This window comes from Podarcis cretensis (genome assembly GCF_951804945.1).
Source record: "Podarcis cretensis genome assembly, chromosome: 3".
Taxonomy (NCBI): domain Eukaryota; kingdom Metazoa; phylum Chordata; class Lepidosauria; order Squamata; family Lacertidae; genus Podarcis; species Podarcis cretensis.
In genome coordinates, this window is record NC_137172.1 from 9,150,997 (window position 1) to 9,175,173 (window position 24,177).

Here is a 24,177-nt window from a genome sequence, read left to right on the forward strand (position 1 = left end):
CAAAAGGGAAGTCTGGTCTGGACTTGAGATGGTTGGTTGAAGGCGGGCTGGCGAGGTGTGGGGGGTGGGGAGAGAAGAGAGGAAGAGATGAAATGTACAAGTAGTGTTTGCAAAAGAGAGAAATTTGCATGTTATTTTTTTGAAGGCAGGGGAGATGTTTTGTTGCCCTTTCCTCTTCTAATTTGCAAGATTAAAGCCCCCTCCCGGGCTTTTGCAAAAGTTTGTATTGTAGCCTCCCCCCATCCATAACCTCTGTCTGAATTGCAATGCAAAGTAATATCGCTTTTGCAACACATACGCTTAGTTGAAGTGACCCAGCGATAGATTTTAAAAGCAACACCCCCTCTCAAATTGCATGGGTTAAAGAAGATGTATTTTAAGAGCTTCTCCGCAGATTATTTTTCTATCTCACACCCCCTCTTCTGCTGATTTCTTACATTTTTTAAAGATGCAGAGAGGTGCGTTGTGTGTTGCAACATAACTGTCACACTTTTGGACGTCCTATCGCCACCCAAACACGTTGCGAGATTCTCCCTTCCTTCAGCCAAACTGATAACCTAATTTGACTCTTTATCTCCAACATACCATGCTGGGAGTGGGGGGTGGGGGTGGGGAAAGAAAGAGCAAAATGGTGCTTTTTTGGGGGGGGGGACTGTTCCCCGTGGAACCACCCCCACTTCAAGATTTGCAAACTAAACCCCCAACCTTAAATCCCCTGGCTTCCCACCCACACCAAATTCCTAGAGATCTTAACAGTTAAAAAACAACGAATAGACACATACACAAAAATGCAACCTGTTTGTTTGTTTGTTTGTTTAAATGATATAGGGGAGTGAGTGTTTTAGGGGCACTAAGTACAGTTGCTATGCAAGTTTTGCTTTTCCTGTCCCCACCCCCAATTCTGAGCCTTGGGGCACAGGGTGGAAAAGGAGGAGATGGGGGGGGGGGCGATCTGTGTGGGAGTGGAGTTAAAACAATTCTTTGCCTTTTTTAATTTAAAAAATGCAAGTTTTGGCCACTAGGAGGCAGAGTCAGATCAAGAAACCCCAGCGAACTTGAACCTGATCCGTTTTGCTCCCATCTTTTAATTTTCTACATTTCTCGTTTGGCAAAGGAAGGAGGTGTGGGTGGGGTGCGCGTGTGAGTGTGTAGAGATCCCCCCCTTCTCTCCCTCCTGCACCCAATAATTCCACCCCTCCTTCTTTGTCTTTAGTTTTTATCTTAGGGTAATGCTTAAGCTTCCAAATTGCACCTTTACAAGCAGTCCTCCTTCCAGAATATATCTGTTAAAAGCTTTCATTCTTCCTGTGAGACCCACTCCCACTCCAGAGAAATACTCCCGCCGCCTGCCCACCTTTAAGAAAAAACAAAAAACGGCGAAATTAAAAAGAGGGAAATAGTTGATCCTTTGACACTTGCATTTGCCCTGTCATACCCTCTTATTAAACATGTCCTATATAAAACACTTAAGTACAGAGCAAGCAGTGTGAGACAATCCTCCCCAAGACATATGTTAAAATCTTTCCCACAGATGCACCTTAGATTGTTAAAGAAGGCAAACTCTCCAAAGATGCCAGGATGTTTTCTTCCCGGCGACTTTTTGATTCTTTGGCCTGACTTGCAAGAGCATCTGCTTTTGTTTGGGTGGCTTGGTGGGGATCTGTTATCCGCCCCCTCCCTTTCCCCGGACCCTATTTGAAAGCTGATCGCTGCTTTTGAAAATAAATAGAGCTGGGTTTTTGTTTTTAAAGTAGATCCAAAAGAGAACGGCTGGCCCCAGTCAAGGAGGCCAGGAAATACCTTGGCTTGTCTTGCACGTGTTTGCAGATGAGGCTTCCCTGCCTAGCACTTCTCCCCCCTCCCCATTGTGTTTTCCGCTCTTTCCCAAGTTCGCTTCTAGATCTCTGTTCACCTCAACACTACACGGTCACTCCTTTTCTTTTTTCGTGCGTGTTTTAATTCATCCTCCTTCCACTTCTCCAGCTCCGCTTTCATGTGCTTCTTCAAACCACTAAACTAATCCTAGCATTCCCTTGGAAGCAAACTTGAATCTGGGTGACCGAATTTTATTTTTATTTTTATACACATATTTGTTTAAAAAATCTTTTTGGAGGGTGCTATGTGTTTAGTTTCTCTCTGTTGTTTCTGGTTGAGGTTTCATTGCTTGTTCCTTGTAGATCCATTTTTTGAAAATGAAAGGCACATTTTAAATAAATAAATAAATCAGGAACGTGCCCTCTTGTTTTTCTTTCCTCTTTTTTATCCTCCCTTCTGCTCTTTGGAAAGAAGTGGAAATCCATGGCCCCGTGAAATACTGACGTATAATAATAATAATTAATAATAAACTCCTTATAAACAGCAGCTAAGATACCTATTTTTCTTGAGGATCCATTGATTTGAGCAGAAAAATCAAACGCACAAAATATAGTGGAAGTGGTGGTCACTGGAGGAAAAAAAAAACTAGCATGCAAACCAGGATTAGCAGTAATAATAATAATAATAATAATAATAATAATAATAAAGAATTAGGTGCTTGTGTTTTGCACCTGGTTTCAAATAACAGCATTACCATGCTTTCTCTGCTTTAGGAAAGCTTTTGGAGCAAGCTCTGTGCCAATCCTGTTTCAAACACTACGCTATCATTCTTCTTAATTAGCAATCATTTATGTTAAGAGCACCGAAAAATATGTGCAGGGTATGGGTTTTATATCTGTACATTTGAATATCTTGTTATTTTCAAGAACTTTGCCTCCTATAAAATTAATTGGCTGAATGCAGAGGTGTAATCAACAACGTTTTTCAGCTGCCTCTTCATTTACTGGTTTTGATGAGAATTCAACCGGTTTCATGGGCTTCACAAGAAATCTCTCTTGATGCCCATTATTTAGCATGATTTTTAACTGCCTGGAAAAAAAGGTTCTGTCTCACCTTGCTAAACCATATTACTAATTTCACAAGCACTTCAGGCCTAAAATATTGCAGTTTTTTCTAATTGCTAGGGAGAAGTTGCTGTCGCTGAGAAATATTTAATTGTTCTGACATTTTTGCTGCCTAGACTGTGCTCTGAAGTTTGCAACTGAGTTGGTAGTGATGGTGATTATTTCAAGTTTTAAGTGTCTTTCAAAGGAAGAACATGGCCTTGTGTTGCTTGCCACTTTGTAAAAATGCAGCATGATAATCTTTCTCCTGAAATAAAATAAAAATTGCAGATGTAGAACCACCCATATTCTCCATTTTCTCTCATTTGGACTATTAAATACTAACACACATGATTATGTCAGTGTACTATTTATGTCACTGTACTATTTATGGTCAAAGGATCTGATATGAAACCTCTGTACAGGAGAATTTACAGTATAAGTAAAAACCTAACCTCTATATTTCTGTAATTGACCTTATCTTAAATTAGGAGCAAAGCTTGAGGCAAAATATGTATATAGAGAGAGACTGTATCTGTAGGGTACTATTTGGAGTCCAGATACGAGAGCTGCAGTCTCTTAAAATATTACACTATTCTGCATGGTTGGGAATTACTCTTGATTCCCCCTTCTTCCAAATACTCTGCCTAGATAGGACTGAAATAAATTTAACCTGAGTGTGCTGTAATTTTTTTCATGCACTTTATCAAAATCTGTTCCAATATGGTGCAGTCAAATTAAAAATCTATTTTTTGATTCTCTGTGGCTTTAAGTTCATTAAACGTGAAATTGGCCGCATGCTAAAGAAGGTCAGGCTGATTAACTGTTGAGGTGTTGCGTCCTGCCACACTTTCCTTAACTAGCTGCGTTTGATATTTTGTAAGGACACAATTTCATGTTTGTAGTTGTAAGTCCTGGCTTGTAGATCCAGAGAAATACACTCTGGACTAGATTTTTCCCTATTTCTCTCTGAAAGACTCTTTTTGCCAGCAGAAAGTAACAAAAAAAATAAAAAAATGGAGTTGAGATTGAGAGCTTACTAATATGAATCTGCCTTGTTAAACTATCCACTGGCAATAGCGTGTGCAGAAACAAGCTCTTAATGGAGCTTTCTGGAGTTCGTTCAGGAAATTAATCAACTCTTGACAACATTAGGAAAGGTTGTTCAAATCTAAAGAAAGGACTTAACCACTCTGGTTATGAAAGCTGGAATTTAGTTGTCTTTATACAGATTTTTACCTTATCAAGGCCAGCAGTGTTAATACATTCTGAATGATTGGGGCATTCCTTTCTTGGGGGGGGGGGTGTTTGTGTGTGTGTGTGTGTGTAAATCCTACCTCAGGTTAATTGGCTTATTTTCTTACATCTACAAGAGTGCCTTATTTATCAAAATTGTAAGGAGCGATTGTTCATAGATATATATTTGGATATAAAAATATGGGTGGTGTGGTTGAAAATCACTTTTAGAAAACACGACAATAATAATACGATGGGTCAATTTATAGAATCATTACAGATTACCTTTGATTTTTCTGTTTGTTGGATTATTTTAGAGAGTTGTTCTTGGCTATCCTCTGCATTTCTGCATGTACCTGTATATATGTGGCACAGAAATGTCCCTATGGAAAATGTGGGGCTCTTTAGGTGCTGTGTGCCACCTGTCAGGCGCTCAAGCAAGCCTTTTTCATCATCTTGTGATGATACCTTCTTATAATATTCATGTACATGCATGTTTATGCATACCTGCACCGTAAAGCAAACACAATCCATCCCAAACATATGATATAAGAGTGTAAGCACACGTGCAGATTTTCAGTAAAATTAAAAAAAAAAAGTGCATGGGAATATAAAGAGATAACTTTCTTATCTTCACTTTTGGAGAACAGGAATAACCATATAATCGGTGATTTTTAAGATTATTCATTCATTGTTAATCTGGAAAAAGCAGCTTTTTCAGGGCCCTCTAAAAGAGAGAGAGTAACAAAAACAGAGAGGGAGAGGGAGTCTGAATTGCTCATAATTCATTATAGCTTCTTTTGCTTCTGATGGGACTGCTTGACATCGCTGATAAATTCGTTTTCCTGTTGAATGACAACATGCTATAAAGAGGAAGCTCTTTTGCTGTCTTGCGGTTGGGGTTGGACTGGCTTTATCTTGTTTGTCTTTTTAAAAAGCAAAAGAAAACTTTTTAAAAATGGGGTTACGTTTCATGCCATGCCCCTGTGGTGTGTCATCTCCCAAAGTTTATTTTATGGAAGGGTCTTAATGACATTAATGTAGTGCCTCTTATTCCTGAATGACTGCTGTTCAGAACACAACGGATAATCTTTTATTTAAAAATACCCATAGCACTATTGCTGATTTTGGGAGGTGAGATAGCACAACGTTTCAGCTTTCCTGGTTTTTGTAATGTTTGGTCTGCTGTGTTCAAGGACAGTGCATGCCACTTGCCCCCTGCCTCTAAGCCTAGCATCTACTTCTTCTACTTCTAAGTATCCTCTGCCAGTCAGTGTGGACAGTATTGAGCTAGACAGGCCAGTTCTCTTGACTCAGTTTAAGGCAGCTGTCTGTGTTCCTACAAGGTTCCTGACCATTGTCTTCTTCTCTTCCTTTGACTACAGCCGAACCTATCGAAGCCATTCTCACGGATGACGAACCAGATCATGGTACGTTGGGAGTTCCAGAAGGGGACCACGACCTCCTTACATGTGGCCAGTGTCAGATGAACTTTCCTTTGGGGGACATCCTTATTTTTATTGAGCACAAACGGAAGCAATGCAATGGCAGTCTTTGCCTAGAGAAGGCTGTGGATAAGCCCCCTTCGCCCTCGCCGAGCGAGCTGCGAAAAGCATCCAATCCCGTGGAGGTTGGCGTCCAGGTCACACCCGAGGATGACGATTGTTTGTCAACGTCATCTAGAGGAATTTGCCCTAAACAGGAACATATAGCAGGTAAATCGAAGCGATGGGGGGGGGGGGGAGAGAATGGGAACATGGGAGAAAGCACCAGCATGTTGTTGCAGGGTGGTTTCCTATTAGAAATCTAGAAGTTTAGTAAGAGGCCTGTTTTTCTGAAATTTCGCCTGGCAGTTCACAAGATAAATATGTTCATGTCAAGTATGCACACAACACACACACGTTCCTAAAATCACAATTCCTGTTCTGCACCATTGAGTTAAGTTTCCAACTGCTTTCTTTTCAACTTCCACACCTGTCCTTTTGACTCCTGCTGGCTGTTCCAGGTATGGTCATCCAGAGAGTATATGAGGATTAGATTCCCTGCCCCTCTGCCCAATAGCCTGTCTTTGTGTCTGCATTTCCACTGATGCCTTCCTACATACTTCAAGGTGGGAACATGCCATTTGCAGCGTCATACTTCACAGTCGTGTTTTAATGTGGTCACATTGGTGTTGACACAAATGTTTTGTGCAGTAAACGTGGCGGGACAGAAGCAGGAAACGCTTCTAGCAAGAAACACGTGCTAGGGAGACCTGATTGGCAGCTGCCCCCTGCTTGTTTAAGGGATGTGGGCCTATCTGCTGCATTTTACCTGCTTGTTGTGTGAAATGCCTGCTATAACCCCAACACAGCTGTGCAAAAACGATTCCTTTGTAAACTATACATTTGGACCATAGGGTCAGTCCTGGCTTCTTGCTCCTGGTTCAGTTATTCTTGTTATTCTCTTGGATCCAGAGACCCATGAGGTTTCCTTCCCCTCACTTCCATCTCCACAAATCCAGCCCCACACCACTAAGCAACGATACAGAGAGGGATGGAAAAAGCTTGCTTGGCTTTCTAGTTGGAACCATCTCTGAAGCCTGTGCTTTGTTAGTGCCAGCCTGTCAAGGCACAGTTGAAGCTGGGGTACCCCCACCCCCCAAGTGTTTAGATAGCTAAAACCTCAGCCTGATCACAACGGTCTGTGCATGCAGTTTGTTCCAGGGTGCCAAAAAAAACTCATTTGAATGCCACAGGCCTGCTCTATCATTTTTTTAAAATTGTAGCTGCTTTCCTCATGTCTGCTGGAGCCGGTTGCTTTCCTTTCTCTTCTTTTAATTATGGTTTTTTTTTTTGTGTGTGTGTGTGTGTGTGTGTGTGCAAACTCTGGCTTGCAACGGGTGCGTGTAGAGGAGGAAGGGTTAACTTCTCCCCCAGCCTCCGATCCATATTGGCTGTCACGGAGTGGGTTGTAATTAAAGGCAGCCCCTTGGCGAAGTGACACGGCTGACCTTGACTTTAAGATGCCATTTTCCACTGCCCAGGCCAGAGTAGAGAGGGCAGTTGCTGAGGCGCGCAGGCTTGCGTATTCGAAAAGTTTAAGGGCACGTTGGAAATTTCAAAAGGTTGGTTTGACAGGGGAGGAGGCCTGCTTCCTTGCAATCCTGCCTCTTCAGCCAAATGATAAATGCCCCCCCCCCTCCCGCTGTCTCTTGTCTCTGATGTGGTTTTGACAGATGTATCTTGATTTTCTTCAGAGGCTTTACACCGCCACATGCCACCCATACAAATGTCCAAGGTGGATTGGCTTTCCCCCCCGGGCAGTGGCACAAATCCCAATGCGTAATTAAACGGGGCGAGGGGGGGGGAAAGAGAAAATAAAAGTAATGGATGTCGTTCCCTGCAGCTAATTATCTATCTATATCTATCTATCTATCTATCTATCTATCTATCTATCTATCTATCTATAATTGTAATTACTGGCAAAGCACTTTAGCATTTGCATGTATGTGTGTGTTTCATAAAAATAAAATTAAGTGAAAATATGTTTGGAAGTTAATATGAGATCCGTTAATTCCGCCTGGCTAATAAGGGCCCTATTCTTTGTTAGGATACAGTTGGCAAAAGGCGGCTATCCCTTTAAAGAGGAGGAGGAGGATGCTTTTTAAAAATATGCAGCATCAGAAATGACATAGATCTGTTAAGTAAAAGGGAAGGCTGGGAGAGTTAGCATAAAGTATCACTTGTGCTCTTGTTTTAATAGCCTAAGGGATATTGTGGTATTAGGAGAAGGACTGTGTGTAAATCACATGCTGTATTGCATCTCCCTGCCCCATCTGGCCTTATGCACAATCTCTCTCTCTCTCTCTCTCTCTCTGGCTAAGTAAGGGTGCAGTTCAAAGTCCAGTTAAATTGGCATAGTCCTGTCTAAAGTTGGTAGGGCTACAGCAGCATAAGTAGTCTGGCATTTTCCCCATCTCAAATGTAGGAACAGAAGGACATTCTCAGTCCTCCCCCCCCCCACCTAAAATACAGTAATTAAAATAAACTTAATAGTTCTGGAACATAGTTGAGGAATCAAAATTTGTCACATTTTTGAAATTTTATCTTTCTAAACATTACAGTTCAGGTTCCGGGGCCACTAAGATTGGAACTTAAGTGTCATTTGTGTGCACACAGGTTTTGCAGAGTCGGTTGTTTTCTTTCGTGGAATAGCGTGTGTCTGAGTGAGCATGCATGGGAAGCAGTGCTTAGATTTTATTGCCGAAATCGTTATTTTTCGTCAGAGTTAGAACACAACGAACATTGAAAGTGATTGCCAACTTCAAAGCATCCAAAAAGCCACAATGTTTAATTCGTCCATTTGCAGTTTGCTGGAATTCTGAATTTGAATGAAGTTTTGTACTAAATGGCTTATATGGATAAATCACCACATACATTATTTTCTTCAGATCTTTTTTGTATGCATCTTTAGTAGAACTTGCATGTCCCCTCATGTTATTAAAACCTTATACTTCCTCTGAACAAACAAAGAGGCAGAGCAAGCAAATAAATACTTTTTACTAGGCCAGCCAGATGCAAGTTTTCAGATTTTGTAGGATTCTTCTTCAGGTGTAAATTTTCCAAAATAAGGCATAATGCAAATAAGCTATAGCTGCAAATTTTTGGTTTTTTGTTGTTTTTGCTTTGCCTGAAGAAGAGTTCTGTGTGATATGAAGGCTCCCATCCACTGTTTTGTGGATACCACCAACTTAGCTATTTTAATTTCATTTATCTCTCATTTTTAGTATACACATTTTTTGCCCTTTTACACTTCTAATTGTAATTCCTAAAAGCTTGGCTTGATTCGTTTGCATGTTAAAAATGTAAGTCAGCTTCTATTGTGAACTTCAGTTATCCAGCAATCACTATCTGTGTTCCACATTCTGTATTATGCATTATTTTGTGGTTGTCCCCTGCATAACCCCATGTCAGAATTGCTCTTCATAAGCAACACTCCCATTTATCCAAACTTCTGATTATCTTAGGCTTTGTGTGATCCTCACTACTTGAATAAATAAGGCTAGTCCTTTATGTGTATTGAAATTAAACAGCAAGGATGCTGATTGGGCAGGCTTTTTTATTTTTAAAAAATCAAAACTGCAGTGTGATTATCTTTATAGTATGTAGGTTAAGCTGTTGTAGCGTCATGTGAGGCTCTGACCATTACGTCACGTGCCATCCTTATTCTGAACGGGAATGAGGTATGATTAGTGAGTCCGGCACTTTCCGGAAGGATTTTCAGATCTTTTGTGTACTGCAGGCTTGCTAAATCACCAAATATGGAGCAGCCCTTCTGTGATGTAATTTGGTATTTACATATTGAACAGCTTTGTATAAAAGACAGAAAGCAGTGTCTGTCAAGCAAGAATTAAGGTGTGCGTGTGAGTGTGTGTGTGAAGGGGAAGACCCAGCAAAAGAGTATCTAGGTGTTCTAGATATATTGTTTGGTTCAAGATGTGACAGAAAGGCAAGAGGAGAGAGATGGCTTTTGTTTAATGCATTTCTACTGTTTTGCTGAACTTTGACGTGGGTTGCATTGCTGATGTGAACAAGGCACTGAATAAGTTGCTCACAGGTCCAGGATCAACATCCTATCAAAGGCTGGTGAACTCTGATTTGTGTCATCAGTCACTGGCGATTTGCTTTTCACCAAAGCAAAAACGCTTTTGCTTCTTTCTATTGGTCCTTGCAGAAACTGGTAATATTGGTTTCCATTTTCGAGGAAACAAACTGAGGCTGGAGAGGCAAGAGATGTTCCCAAAGTCAGAATATGAGTTCAGAGAGGAGGAGGCATTTGAGTTCCGGTTTCCCAGTTCTGTGTCTGGCATTTTTCCTATCCTGGGCTTAAGATTTGGGGGCACAATTGTAGTGATACTTGGCATTTGTACAGTGTTTTCAGAAATTCAGAGCTCTTCATGTTACTATGGTGAGATGCTTTCATCCATCTTCTCTCCTCAAATTGCTCAGAGAGCTGATTTCTAACATCTCAACATAAACACAGTATATATGCAAGGTAGAGCGACTGATCCAAAAATAAGATCATACCTCTTGCTTGCAAATTTAGAATAACTGCTATCCCCTTCATCCTCAACAACACTTAGAATCGCTACTCTGTGTATAAGCGTTCATTGAAACTGCAGATAAAAATACATAATTTTTTTTAAAGACACACAAAATTGATTCATATTTATACCGTCTTTATTTTTTTTAAAGGAAAAACATGAAAGGTGACTTGAGTGATTAAATACAATTGGCCCTAGAGTTTTGTCATAGCCTGTTGATTTTGCTTTGCTGATGGTTGTGGGAAAGGCAGAATGGAACATTGTTCCAGCAGACGTATGGACTAGATGTACTTAGAACTACAGTTCATCCAGTAAATTTGACTGGCAGTAGATTTGAGGCAGACAAATTGCACAGTTAATTTTACAGAATTCTCTGCCACAAGGTGTGATGGCAGTCACTGGGATAGATGGCTTTCAAAAGGGATTAGACAAATCCATTGAAGAGGAGGAAGAGGAGAGGTCTCCCAGGGGCTATTAGCTTTGATGGTTAAATGAACCTCATATTCAGAGGAAATATGGCCCTGAATAACAGGAGCTGGGGGGGGGGCATAGCAAGGGAGGGGTGTTGCCTTCAGGCTCTGCCCATAGGCGTCTTGGAGGCATCTACTTGGTCATTGTAGGAGGCACAGTATGCTGGGCCTGATGGACCTTTGGGTTGATCCAGCAGGGCTCCCTTTTGTGCCTTTTGTGCATATGCAAGAGTACTGTTGCAAGATTCTCTTCCAACATATAGGACCTGTATGTATTATAGGTGATGAGGTTATTGTCTTTCACTGTTTCTTCCAGAGTTTATTAGAAAGTGAGAGTACCCAAAGAATTCTGGGTTTCTCTTTCTCAAGTGGAAAACAGTTTTCGTAAATCGTTGATGCAGCCGGTGGTGGGGGATCAAATGTTGCTTCCTAACAATAATTATGATAATTCCTCCCCCCCCTTCTATAATCTCATTTCATTTTTCCCTGCCCAGGCATTTTAAGCGATTCCAAGACAAATTTTGACACACCACTGAGCTAAGGTTTCAGTATAAACTCAAGTCATGATAACCTCTCCATTCCCATTCTTTGAATTCCAAGTGAAATTAACATTTTCTCTCAGGCTGAGCTAAGGGCGGGGAACATTTCAGGGGGTTGATGGGATGCCAGAGAAAGGTGGCCACACACCCACACATTCCTTTTTCCCCGTCTCTTGCTGTGCCAGTCCTGAAAAAGAAAAGACTAGCTGACCATGACATTTGGAGGGATGGGCAGGTGCTGGAGTGGGTGGGGAATCCGGTGTTTTAGATAACTGTTGAAGAGATGATCTTTCATGATAAGTGTCTAGGAAAAAACAGGAGCAAAATCCTCCTTTGTAACAACGCAAGAGCAGGTCTAGTTAAGAATCCTGCAGTAAGGCGTTTATTGCCCTTTTTCATATTAAATACGGATACTCATTGAGCCATTTTCTAGTCAGTAAGCTTGTGTATTACAGTAAAAGGCTGTTTTCTTAGGATAAATAATGCTTAGGGTTCACTGCTTTGAAACAGAAGAAACAAGCTACTGAGTCACTCTGCTGTGCAGTGAGATGATGCATCTTTTAACTCTCTCGTTCTAGATAGAGGAAAGCTAGAACTGTCATTGATGTGATATTTCAACAGCCCACATTGTACAAACGATAAATTCTCGCTTCCTCCCCCTCCCTGCCCGTTCCCTGAATATGTGCGTTCATTAACATCTAAGCATATGGGTTAACTTGTCCACAGGCTCTGGAGTGACACAGAATTTTTTAGTTGATGTTGATCTGTTGCAGCAGCAGCAGCAGCAGGAAAAAAAAAAATCTAACCAGAAAATTAATAGAATCTGTGTATCAAAAAGTGCATGCATCTGGCCCTTTAAAACCTCTTATAGCAATGTTTCGCAGCCACTGACCAGACTTTGATGATGTGTGGGGAAAGGTGTGGTAGACATATGTGGGCAAGAAGATAAATGCATAGCTAGGTAATCTTTCTCTATTAGCTTTTAAGAGCCTGTCCATTATATAAATTTGGGTGGCATATAGTGGTGGGGAAATAGGCTTCTGTGCTTCAGTTATACCTAACTGGATTATGATATGTGTATGTGCACCTATATATTTAATTTGCGAATATGCATGGATCTTCTATATGCCGTACAAGAGAGGAGACCCCCTTTAAATCATGACGTATATTTTTTTGTAACCTTGCTTTCCATACAAACCCAGCCATACATTTCTCATGTCATAATCTATTGGGAAATTAACCCAGTTAAGTGTGATGTGCTTCCTGCAATTAGAAAGTAGGGGGTTTGTTTGCAGCCCCCCTACCGGCCAATATCTTCAATAAACAGACTAGGTGTAGAACTAACCCATTTGAGGTTATAATGTCGTGGTGTGCAAATGGATTTTTTTTTTTTTAATTTAACAACTCTGAGGAATTGAGATATTTTAGATTCCAGAAATTAAAAGTTGAAGTTTGGATGGGCAGGTGGGAAGCAGCCCCAGTGCTAAGCCCCAGCCATTAGCTGATCTTGCTGAATTCAGAAGGACACAGAAGATTGTTTTAAGCTGAAAAAATTTGGAGGGATTTCCCAAAGGCAAAAGGAATGCTTCCTGGATCACACCATGTGAGCAGCATTTGTAAATAAGACACAGGAAAGGTTGTGAACTGGCAGGCTGGCTGTTGTTGTTTTTTGGTCAAAGCACAATGTCAGAGCGAGTCTTTCCAAGACAAATTGTAAATAGAACCGTCACAACAATTGCACGACTGAGCTACAGAAGTGCCTGCCTTTCTCTGGCTGGACCGTTGTCAGAAGACTTTGGAGAAGCTTAATTAAACCCAGAGGCCTGTTTGGATGTGAAATTTTACTTCTGTCAAGCAAAGAAAAACCATGCTATGTTGCAGACGACCCCAAAGTTCTTCTGATTTGCACGCACAAGAGGGGAGCAGTTTTGGAGCGAGATGCATGTGTGATATAATTGGCATGTGTGTGCTTCTCCACGTTTGTTTCTCAAGTTGCAATTTGGGAGAAAGCTCCACGTGTCTCGTGTTCATCCTTTGTATATGGGAACAGCAGGTGGGGGGGAATCGTACTGGTTTTTCTCCACCCTCTCCATTCCAGATGATTGATGCAAAAATCAGCTGTTACTTCAAACATATATATGGGATCTCTTTTTTCTACACCACTTCCAATGTGTGTATGTATGTGTGAGTGTGTATCTATATTTATTGTGTGTGAATAAACAATAACAGCATGCAGAGAAGTTTCCTTCTGATTGAGCATAAGTATTTCAAAGCAGCCTCCACATGGGCTGAAGTTCCTCGAATTAACACAATTTCTTCTCTCACAAGAGTATCGTTCGGCATAAGGGATTATGAATACCGTCATTCTTTCTTTCTCATTTGAGTGTCTGGCATTTAATTGTCGCACAGCCAATGAATCGAAATAAACCTGGATGCAAATCAAATAGATCTGTCTATTTATCCATTTATCCACATTTCAGTTTCCAGTCATATACAGTGCTTTTTTTCTAAAAAAAATGTTTAGGGGTACTCTCATTTTCCTACTCATATTGAAATACTGTCCCTCAATGAGGCCGAACTTAGATTCACAAAATGTTTAGCGGTATGTGTACCCCTGTGTACTCCCAGAAACAAGCACTGATTATATATATCTATATCTGTATCAGCTCCAAAATAATTTAATAAATGCAAGGCCTTGTGCGGCTGGACTTGCTTAGACAATAAAAAGATTGATTTATGGGGGCTCAGCAGGGACACTGGAGGAGGGGAGGTTTGTGTGTGTGTGTCTGTGTGTGTCGTGGGGGGGGGCAAGTAGAGTACCAATGAATAAACAAAATATTTTAGATCAAAATGAAGAGGAAGGAAATAATTCTTTCATGCAGGCTTCTAATATTGTGAAACAGATTGAAACTATTTCAGCTTTGTGAAATGCCAAGAACCCACATTCTTTGTGTGAGCCTTTCAAACGCAAAACGAGAACCAAAGTGACATAATAATTTCAGACAGTGTATGTGAAATATGCATGCGTTTGTCACTTAGAATATGCAGAATCTTTCGGACAAAATTCACTTTTCAGACCTCATTCAGTTTGATACAATATTGTACAGCAAAACCAACTACTCTCTGCCCCCCCTCCACAAGCTGCAGTTAGAGTGACCAAAAACAATATGGCATTTTGCTATATTAAAGTAATAGTAGAATTAATACATTTTCCTATGTAACAATAATAGGGGTTTTTTTTTGGGGGGGAGGGTCAATCTTTTAAGTAGCATTGCTGTGAGAATGAGTGCTTTGTTTATGCATGTTTAACTGATTGGGTGCATGTTTGAATATAGAATCTCACAGAGCAATTCTAACTGGGGTGTGACGGGGAAGGGATTCTTTACTGCATCCTCAGCCCCACCTGCCAAGGTGGAGCCCCCCTCATTTTCATTGCATCACATCCGGGCTGGTGCTGCACAGGGGTGCATATTGGGTCCCTCATCAGGAAAGTGTTGGCTTTCAGTCCAGCAGAGCCAGCTCTACTCCTTGTATGCTCTGTATGTATTCCCCATTTTGGGGCTTTTCCCTAGCTACTGCTGGCAATTGCATGTGCTCCAATGTGGTGTCAAGCAGGGGGGTGCCTTTGATGTGGTGAAACTCCCCCTGTTGGCAGAGCCCAGCTGGATCAGGCGCTATGATTACAGGCAACTCCCTGTTTCTGTGGGGGTTGCGTTCTGGGTCAAAGTGCTTCAGTGGAAAACACATAAGCCCACCCCATTCCGTCCCCCCCCCATTCTGCCCCCATTCCTCCCTCTTCCCGGTCCAAAATGACATATGCGTTGGCAGTCATGCTTCAGTTGGACATGCCTAAAATTGTCACTGCCTGTACTCTGCTCAAGACTGCATTACACAGGAAGAACCCCTGGTTTGTATACCCTACAGGACGGCACCTTGCTCATTCAACCTCCCTCATGAGCGTACCTGTATATACACTGTGCTGGTAATGTGTGAAGAGGCCCTGTAAAGAGTCTCTCAGATTTTCTCCTTATTGCCTGGAAAATCTACATTTTGTATTGTGTACAGTGTGCTCGTCCAGTTTTGTTCGCTTTGGTCATACTGCTATATCAGATTGTGGAGTAAATAAGATTAGGAATGTCTTTTGTAAATAATATCAGGGAACATGAGCTCAGCCAATAGTACTTCATTAATTTTCATTTAAAATTGATTTTCCTTGTCCTCTTTTCCAAAAAGTCTTGTTCAGATGAGCATATAAACTTCTAAGTTCTATAGTTCAATCAGTGAATAACTTGATCCATGTCTGTTACATCAGTCTTATGTTACTGCTTAGATTTTTTTTTTTGACAGGACCCTAGAACAGTTGGTATTTCGTAGGACTATGGGCTCTCCAACTACAGGTTTCCATATATGTATACTGTGCTTACAGATTAAACACATAGGAATAGCTACGCAGGAGTGTTTTGTATGCTGCAGTTCTAATGAAGTGCAGAAGTGTTCGGCAGAGAATTCAGCATCCTGAGAACCTTGCTTTTAATTTTTCTAAGCAAAATCATACACGCAAAAAGAAAAACAAGTTTCTAGCCTGTGAAGATTTGAAGATAGGTTTGAAATCTCAGAAGCTGGGGAAGGGGGAGCCAGAAGAGAATTTCCAGGGACCAGGTCTTAGCTCTCTATAGGTCCTTGTGGCTGCAAAATGAAAGTAAATATGCAAAGTTGCTATTTCTGCATAGGTTATATGCTATTGAGACTAGGCTACCTATGTACTCTTCAGAATTTTACATTCTGCATACATGAGAATTGTAAGTGTTGAAGGATGGTGCATATGAGGAAATATATGCTCTTTTGCCACTTGTGAAGCCAACTGAATTGTTCACATCACAGTGAGCAGATAGTAAAACATGGATGTACAGAAATATAAACCCATGTTCTTGGGGACATACTTTCAGGAAGGTTGCCAATGTGTGCTTCTGTGCCTGTCATAACTGATGGGATATGTAGGCCCAGTGCTGCCTATTTAGATGTCCTGGTCAGAAGATATCTTTGCTCTTTCTGCTCCAAGAGCATCACCTTCCCTTTCATGTCTTCTCCACTTAGTTCTGCCTCAACCTCCCTTCATCAATCTTCCCTCTCATAGATTGACCGCCTTCCTCTTTTAGAAGGAAGACTGGTCTATTCCCTCTCTAGGGTTAAGCAACTAGGACAAATGTTGCATCTGTCCAGTAGATGATCAAGCCTAGTGGCAAGAAGAAGTTAGGTGCAGTTTCTTTCCTCAGGGAGGAGCTGTCTACTCCCCCTCTCAAAACACATTTGTGTTTCAGATGGCATACAGTGGTACCTCAGGTTAAGAACTCAATTCGTTCCGGAGGTCCGTTCTTAACCTGAAACTGTTCTTAACCTGATACACCACTTTAGCTAATGGGGCTTCCCGCTGTCATTGCGCCGCCGCTGTCACGCAATTTCTGTTATTATCCTGAAGCAAAGTTCTTAACCTGAGGTACTATTTCTGGGTTAGCGGAGTCTGTAACCTGAAGCGCCTGTAACCTGAGGTACCGCTGTATTCCTGCATCATACCTTTGTGTCTGGTGACCCTTACTGAATCTGGCCTCACCATTTGGTTAAGAATAAAATGGGCATCTCATCTCCCATTGCATTAAAATCCAAAGGGAACGAACCTTTTGTTGATAAAGTTGCTATAGATATTATGAGGTAGAAGAAAGTAACAACAAGGGCTCATAAAAATATACTGACTTCGTTTTTCGAAAAGCAATTTAATCTTGAATGTATCCCAAAGTGAGCCTTAGCATCGTTCTGTTTATTTTCCCTGTCCCTGAAATCTTTGTCTCTGTGTTTCAAATGATATACTGCAACATTGCAATGGTGTGTGCCTGTGCTTCCTGGGGAAGGGGTGCTTCTCTCCAGGACCAAACATCTCACTGGGCATTGTCGGGGTGCTCATCTATATGAGCAAACTACCCTGGGCTGAGGTGTCTCACCTTTGCTAGCTTGGTCGTTGATAAAATCCTGCCAAGTGGTAAGCTGGGTTTTGTGAACCAACAGGTGCAGATGTGTGGTTAAAAGTGGGGTAGAAAGTGTTGCAAAATGGCTGTCTTTGCTCAAGTTTTAAACAGAACCAAAGGCGCATCTTTGTATTGAAGCTCCTACCTTTGGAGGGAGAGAGAGAAGAGCTCCTTTTTCTCCATGCCAACTTAGTTTTGATGTTGTCTGAAATAGGAACATCTTCCTGCTATTTCCCAGCCCATTTTAGTATGCAAACGTGCTCCTGATGAGGCGTGGTGGAGTTTGCTAGGCAGCCTTTTCCTCTGCTCCTCCTGCATTTTAAAAACTTATTTCAGGGAGGTGTGTTTTGCTTCCCTCCGTGGGGTGAGCCACCGCTTGCCAGCCCCTGAGCACATTCCTCATTCCGAGGTGGTGTTGAGTCAGGTTGGTGAGGGCAAGGTTTGAGGTATGCGTGTGTGTGTCTGTTTGTGGTGCGGGAAGGTTAGTCCCGATCCCTGCGGGGAATATGTGTTCTTCATTTGCCTTTACAATTGGAGCACCTCAGAGTGGCTTTCGGGTATGAGCTCAGATGGGCGCATGTAAATAATCTGTCAGATGCAGCCCAAGGAATATTAATGTCCCTTCACCACCACACTATAATAAAGCTGTACACAGCAGGCTTAATATGGAGGCAGTCTGGGGAATTGTAGAAGACTTAGGTAGCCTAGAGAGAATGACAGCAGTGGGGAAAAAATGTTCAATATGCCAGATTTTCCACAGGGTTGTTTTCTGTGATCTGAGATAAAATGAAAACACCCCCTTTTTATTTTTCATCCAATTTTATATAAGAATAAGACCTTTTCTCTCTCCTCTTCCCCACCCCTTCCTTTACATTTTAAACAAATGAATATAGAGATGGACAGAGATAATGTGAGGATGGCGTGATGAGAAATATCTTCCTGTTACTTGTTGAAATCTTTCGTTTTGCTCAAGAATGGCCACACATTAATTCTTAAAGGCAACAGCAGCCCCTTCATCTGATTGAAACAAAGGAAACACAGTTAACATATGCTATGTTCTGCCTTCTCTTTTGCTCACTGCCAAAAAAAGAAGCAACCTGGTCCTTACATTCGGAGTTGGTTCTCTGTTGTCTTGAGGTTTACAACAAAGCTAAATCAAAATGTATATTTGGGGAGGGGCTGTTCTGACACCCACCCACTTTTAAAATAATGCATTCATTTAGCAGAAGCAACAGCTGTCAAAGTTTAGTAAAATGTACAGAGGAGACAACGAAGAAAGTGCCTTCCCCTTTAACAACTATATGCATTTTCTAATGGTGGAAAGAAATGAGTTGTCAGTAAGATGTTGAATTTGAAGTTTTCAGACTGTGCATGGAGGTATCTGTTCTCTTCCCTAGAGAACCAGACTAAATAGTCTGATGCAATCACAGTGGGAGCTTTACCTGTACAGATTGCTGTTTAAACAAATACACTTTTCTATATTGAATGAATATATGTAAACCAAGTTTGGATCAGGTGTTATCTATATATTTTATCATCTATAACCATATCTGTATCAGTTTACCCCTTGACTATGCAGATGGAATATCATGTTTTTCAGTTGAGATAACAAAATAGCAGCCTTAGCATCAAGAAAGCAATCGGATCTTAATCTTTCTGTGAGATTGCCATTGAGGAGAAGCTCCTTCAGAGTGTGCTGCTTGTTTTGCAGATAGGCATTGTCAGTGTGTTATTTTGCTACAAATCGGCATCACTCCTTGAATTCACACTGGAATAGTTGAACGTTGAACATGATGACGAAGGGATATCCGGGGAGAGCTGGTCAGTTATAAACAATGAGCTCTTGTTTATATGCTCTCAGTTCTTTAATGCCACTGCGGAATGGTTGCACCGACAATTTGATCTTAGAGCTAGAATATTTTTTTTTTTTTTAAAAAAGCACACACAACATGATTCAAAAGCTCAGCTAAATTGGCCCTTCACTCCAACAGCAACAATTATTTTTAAACAATAACAGAAGTCCGAAATAGCATTCTAGGTTCTGTTTTAAGAAATGCAAGTACTGGGGTCTTTGTTTGCCCGAGAGCTTGAATTTTGGGTTGGTAGCTTCAGTTGGGTTTAATTAGCAAGGTAAAACGTAATTAGTATTGCAAGCTTTAAGTGATGAATTGATGTGATTAATCAATGATAGCTTTAATCATAGATTAAAATTCCCGCCAGTTAATAAGTATGGCTAGCAAAAATGTGCAGGGCTTATGAATGGCTGATTACTTGTAGCCCACACAGATGAACTTGGTCTATTCCACACCAAATTTGATTAAAAAACCCCAACAACTTGAAAGATTGAGTTTCTTTTCTTTCACCTTGTATCGAAAGTAAGCCAATAGTTTCTCTTTCAGAATGAAAAATCTAAAGCCTTTTTCCTAATGGTAAGAACTATGGGCAACTGAAGTAGACGGTGCTTAGCTGAAATCAGTATCAATATTTCTGCTGAAAAGGGCTTCCCCCCTTTTCCTTTTCCTTTTCCAAACAAATACTAGTGAGACTTGAATTGCTATTTTTTTTTTTAACTTTACTTTGGTTCCAAGGCATTAGTGTTACAGTAATTCTATTCCATTTCTCCAAATCGGGTGAAAAGGAAAATAGAAGAAAATACAGTTTCTTTTCTAACAGGAGTGTTGACTATGTCACACTAAAGAGAAATTGCCCACTGTCTTCAGGGGATTTCTCACAAAAGCATCATCAAGCTTTTTTTAAAACAACAACAACATTAAGAATGGACTTTTTTGTTTTTAGAAATCCCAGATAATGAATATATATATATATATATATATAGCCTTTAGTTGTTTTCCAGTACTAAGCACAATATTTCATGTATTTTATATTTCACATACGGAACCATTTTATAGATCACAGTTTAGCAGCTGACGAAATGTGGCAAGGCAGGTGAAACGTGAGGTCCCTTTCAATAAATAAATAAGTTGGACTATGCAAGACAGTCTACCCCTGACATACAGAGATTCGTATTTGTTTCTCATTGGAGCTACTCAGGAAAGTGTTAAATCTTTGTATATTATTATTATTATTATTATTATTATTATTATTTATAATTACCACACTGTTAGTTAGGATGGTGATATTTTAAGTCTTAAATTTGTATTTTCAGTGACTGGCAAGAATCTCTGTGTTGTGGAAGAGTGAGTTGGTCTTCTCCCTTTCTGCATTTCATGTGCAGCATACTACGTGTGTGACACTGTTTCTTCACAAGGCTGCCTGATTTGTATAGTCCCCCCCCCATCAAAGAATGGAAGAAGACGTCACAAACCTTCCTCGTGTGCCTCCTCCTCGAGAGGTCCGGAGGGTGGCAACACGAGAACAGGGCCTTCTTTACAGTGGCTCCCTGTTTGTGGAATGCTCTCCCCAGGGAAGTTCACCTGGCACCTTTGATTTATTTGATTTGATTGACATCCTATGCCCTTTTAAAATGTGGGTTTTGGGGGGGGGGTTATTGGGTTGGTTTTTGTTTTTTTTAATTGATTATGTATTTTGTGGTTTTATATTTTGAATTTTTCTGTGAACTGCCCTGAGACCTCTGGGTATAGGGCGGTATATAAACTCAACAACAAAACAGCTGATTATCTGTGTGATTGGGCCACACAGTGTGCCTGTTCCCTCTCCTCTACCTCAAGAAACTACCACCAGTAGCCTGGTGAAATGTACAAACCAGGTCTCAGTTTTTGGCAGGCAGATGCTGTGGAGCCAAGAGGAGAGATTAACAAGGGACAAATGCGTGAAAAAGCTCATTTGCGTATATATTCAGGCTTCCTTTCTGCTGAGGCTGAGGATTAAAAAGTTAGTCTGAAGGGTTTGTCATGGAAAAAGAAGGTTTTGAAGAGAGATTTGAAGGAGGTAGCATGAGACATAGCAGCAGGTTAAATGAGTCCTGAGAGGGAGTTTCAAATCAGATAGATGATGAATCTGAAATATTTTCAGTACTTTGAAGGCCTAAAATAACCCTCTCCAACCTGGTGCTCTTGAGATAGTTTTGGATTCCATCAGCCCCAAAATGGTAGTGCAAAACCATCTTAAGGGTTGTGATGATTTGACCTAAACCATTCCTGTCCCTTGTTATTACAGTTCTTTGTTTTATTTTGTTTTGTCCTAAGAAGGCTCCATAAAATAGCTCTTTGTCGACTGCACACGTATTCCAGTTTTGCATCATAAACATATGGTACCTCCTAAAGACTTACTGAGAAGTGTTACTATTTGGTAATAAACTGTACATCATTTTATTTACTGATAGGTTTTGTGTACCGTTAAGTGAGGCGGCTTGGGGAGAGGTAAGAGGTGGTCAATAAAGAAAAATTAAATTCTTATAAAGATACTCATGGATCTTTGAAAACAACTGATGTCCCTTTTAAATTGCTGCATTTTGAGGATCTTCAAAGGGGATGGTGTTTCTTCTGATCTTAGAGCTTGTGTGACTGGTAAAAAAAAAAAAAAAGGAAAAGGGGGGAACAAGACCTAGTCTACATATAAGTTGATGGCTTTAACAAGTTAGTACAGGCACATGCTTATTTGTACCAATAGATATTTTTTTTCAAAATTCTGTATGAAAAATAATTTGCTCACTCACAGCAGATGCTGTTGTTTGTCTGCCTTTTGCATTTCCCATGATGTCCAAGGTTTAATCATTGTGCCTTGGCCTTTTTCTATTTGGGCTGTTTATTTGTTAAATTTGTACTGCAACTTTTGATATGTTGTGTTCCAGGTGACCACACCTCGACAATTGGCAAGGGAGGGAGGCTGGGGCTTGTAACATGTTTTGCTTGTGCACTTGAATATGTCATACATGCACCTCCAAAAACTGTTTGTTTTCTTCTGGTAATCACTCCAGGGAACCAATGTAGGCAAAAAAAAACCCCATTTGCTATTTAGTGCAAGATTCATCTTTCTGCCTTTTTCCTTCTTTGCAAGTTTCTGTAGATGCGAACATTTGCTTGAAAGGGCCAAACTAAGATTTGATCACTTAGTAATTGTGTGAATGATTATTTTTAGAAAGAGCAACATCACAGTTCTAACCGTGTCTGCTCGGAAGTAAATCTTATTAAATTCAGTGGAGCTTACTGATTGCAGACTAAATATCAAGTGTGGTTTAAATCTTATCAGAGAAGATGGAAAGGCTTTAACTCTTGACCTAATTGCACCTGCTATTTGCATTGGAAGGAAAGCTTCCATTCATCAGTGGGAACATTGCTCCCAAATCTAATAGCAGAAGCAGGGCCCCCAACCTAGACTATATGACCACAGTGGAATACAAAGGACTAAAGCCCCCTTTTTGCCTCTCTAAGGGTCCCAGTCCAGATCAGACCCTGGACAGTTGTTGCTTACTCTAAAAGAAACCATTAAATCAGTTGCTAAGTGGATCAATTGTGCCACCTCTGCTTTGGCTGAAAGTGTTTGGTTGTTCCTTGCTAAAAAAAATAGACACAGGAGGGCATATTAATAGGACTAGTCATTCTTTGCCCTGTGTATGTTCCCCAGCCCTTCACCATAACTAGGAAAATAATTTATGCAAAAAAACCAATAACTGCAGAATATACCATGCAATGTTTGCATAATTTATACAGGTGACTAGTATTTACCTTTTCTTGTTACAGATTTTTAAAAGAAGTTTATTTCACATATAAGACTCTTCCATGTGTATCATGCATGTAACGTGCAATATTGGAAGCAGCCCAGAGTTAGGAAGTGAAGTGTTCAAAAGGGATGTGACGTGAAGACAGCTTGAGCAATTTTGCCTTCAAGAGCCATCGCCACGCATCTCCCTGCTAGTGTCTAAACTTTTGTTTTTAATCCGATTTCGATTTACTCTGTCACATTCCATATCCACCCTCCTCCTGCCTGACTCATGTAAAGTAATGTTAGTGTCAAAAGGAATTGGTCCAAACTGGAAACCTGTAGCTGATACAGATGTCTGTTGATGGCGCCTTTCACGCAGTCCTGAATCCTAGTCTTTCTAATAAACATTAAGATGTGATGAGTTAGCGAAGGACATGTCGAGGAGAAAGACAGTCTAGGAAGTAAAGATGGCCAGGATTGTGGTATTCTCAGAGACCGTAAGTAATGATTAGCTATTGGGATACTGTACTTGGAAAGAGTTGGAGAACATGAAATTATATGGCTTTGCAAGAAGCTGACAATGACAGTTCACCTTGAAGGCAGACGACTTTCCCTTTTCTTAGAAAACCCAAGTACTCAAGATGTTTTCCTAATGTCACATTTATCTCAAGACAAAGCAGCGATATAAGCCACTGTGTGGTCCTTCTGTCAACAACACCTATTATCTTCATGGCACATATTCAGACATCTTTTTAATCAGGAGGGCATATTTGCAAACCAAACACATTTAACTGGAAAGGTGTAAAAGTGGGGAAAAGGGAGGGGATTTACAACTAGTTACTACTAGTTGTAAAACTGGGGGTGGGTTGGGTTGAGAGGGTTGTGAAGATTTGCATATGTTTGTCATATGCTTTATCCTGGAGGATCAGGTGGCTTGCAATAACACACACACACACACACACACACACACACACACACACACGCACACACAGAGAGAGAGAGAGTATATGTGTGTGTTTGTAAGTGTGTCAGTGGTACCCACTGGTGAATGACTGCTGGTGGAAGGAATGTGCTGTCCGAATGGAGAGGGGCAGTTTTTGAGTGCCCCCCTTTTCCCCTGCAGTGCCCAGCACCCTCCTAAAATCTCCTCCCATTATATTTATTTATACACATACAGGTACCTTTGTCCTTTTAATATATAACCATCGGTATATCATAGGGCTTCAAACTGGAATCACTATACAGTGGTACCTCGCAAGACGAATGCCTCGTAAGACGAAAAACTCGCAA

The 24,177-nt window shown here is 40.8% G+C and overlaps 1 protein-coding gene and 1 long non-coding RNA gene across 3 annotated transcripts in view; one reads left to right on the forward strand and one right to left on the reverse strand.

Moving 5' to 3' along the window:
• LOC307212014 overlaps positions 1–24,177 on the reverse strand; it is a 535,673-nt gene that overhangs the window by 39,912 nt on the left and 471,584 nt on the right. The window lies entirely within an intron of this gene.
• BCL11A (BCL11 transcription factor A) overlaps positions 1–24,177 on the forward strand; it is a 160,181-nt gene that overhangs the window by 2,207 nt on the left and 133,797 nt on the right. For both annotated transcript variants that reach the window (XM_079968607.1, XM_079968606.1), the window contains exon 2: positions 5,540–5,869. In XM_079968607.1, coding sequence (XP_079824733.1) covers positions 5,540–5,869 — 330 coding nt within the window. The remainder of the gene's footprint in view (positions 1–5,539; positions 5,870–24,177) is intronic.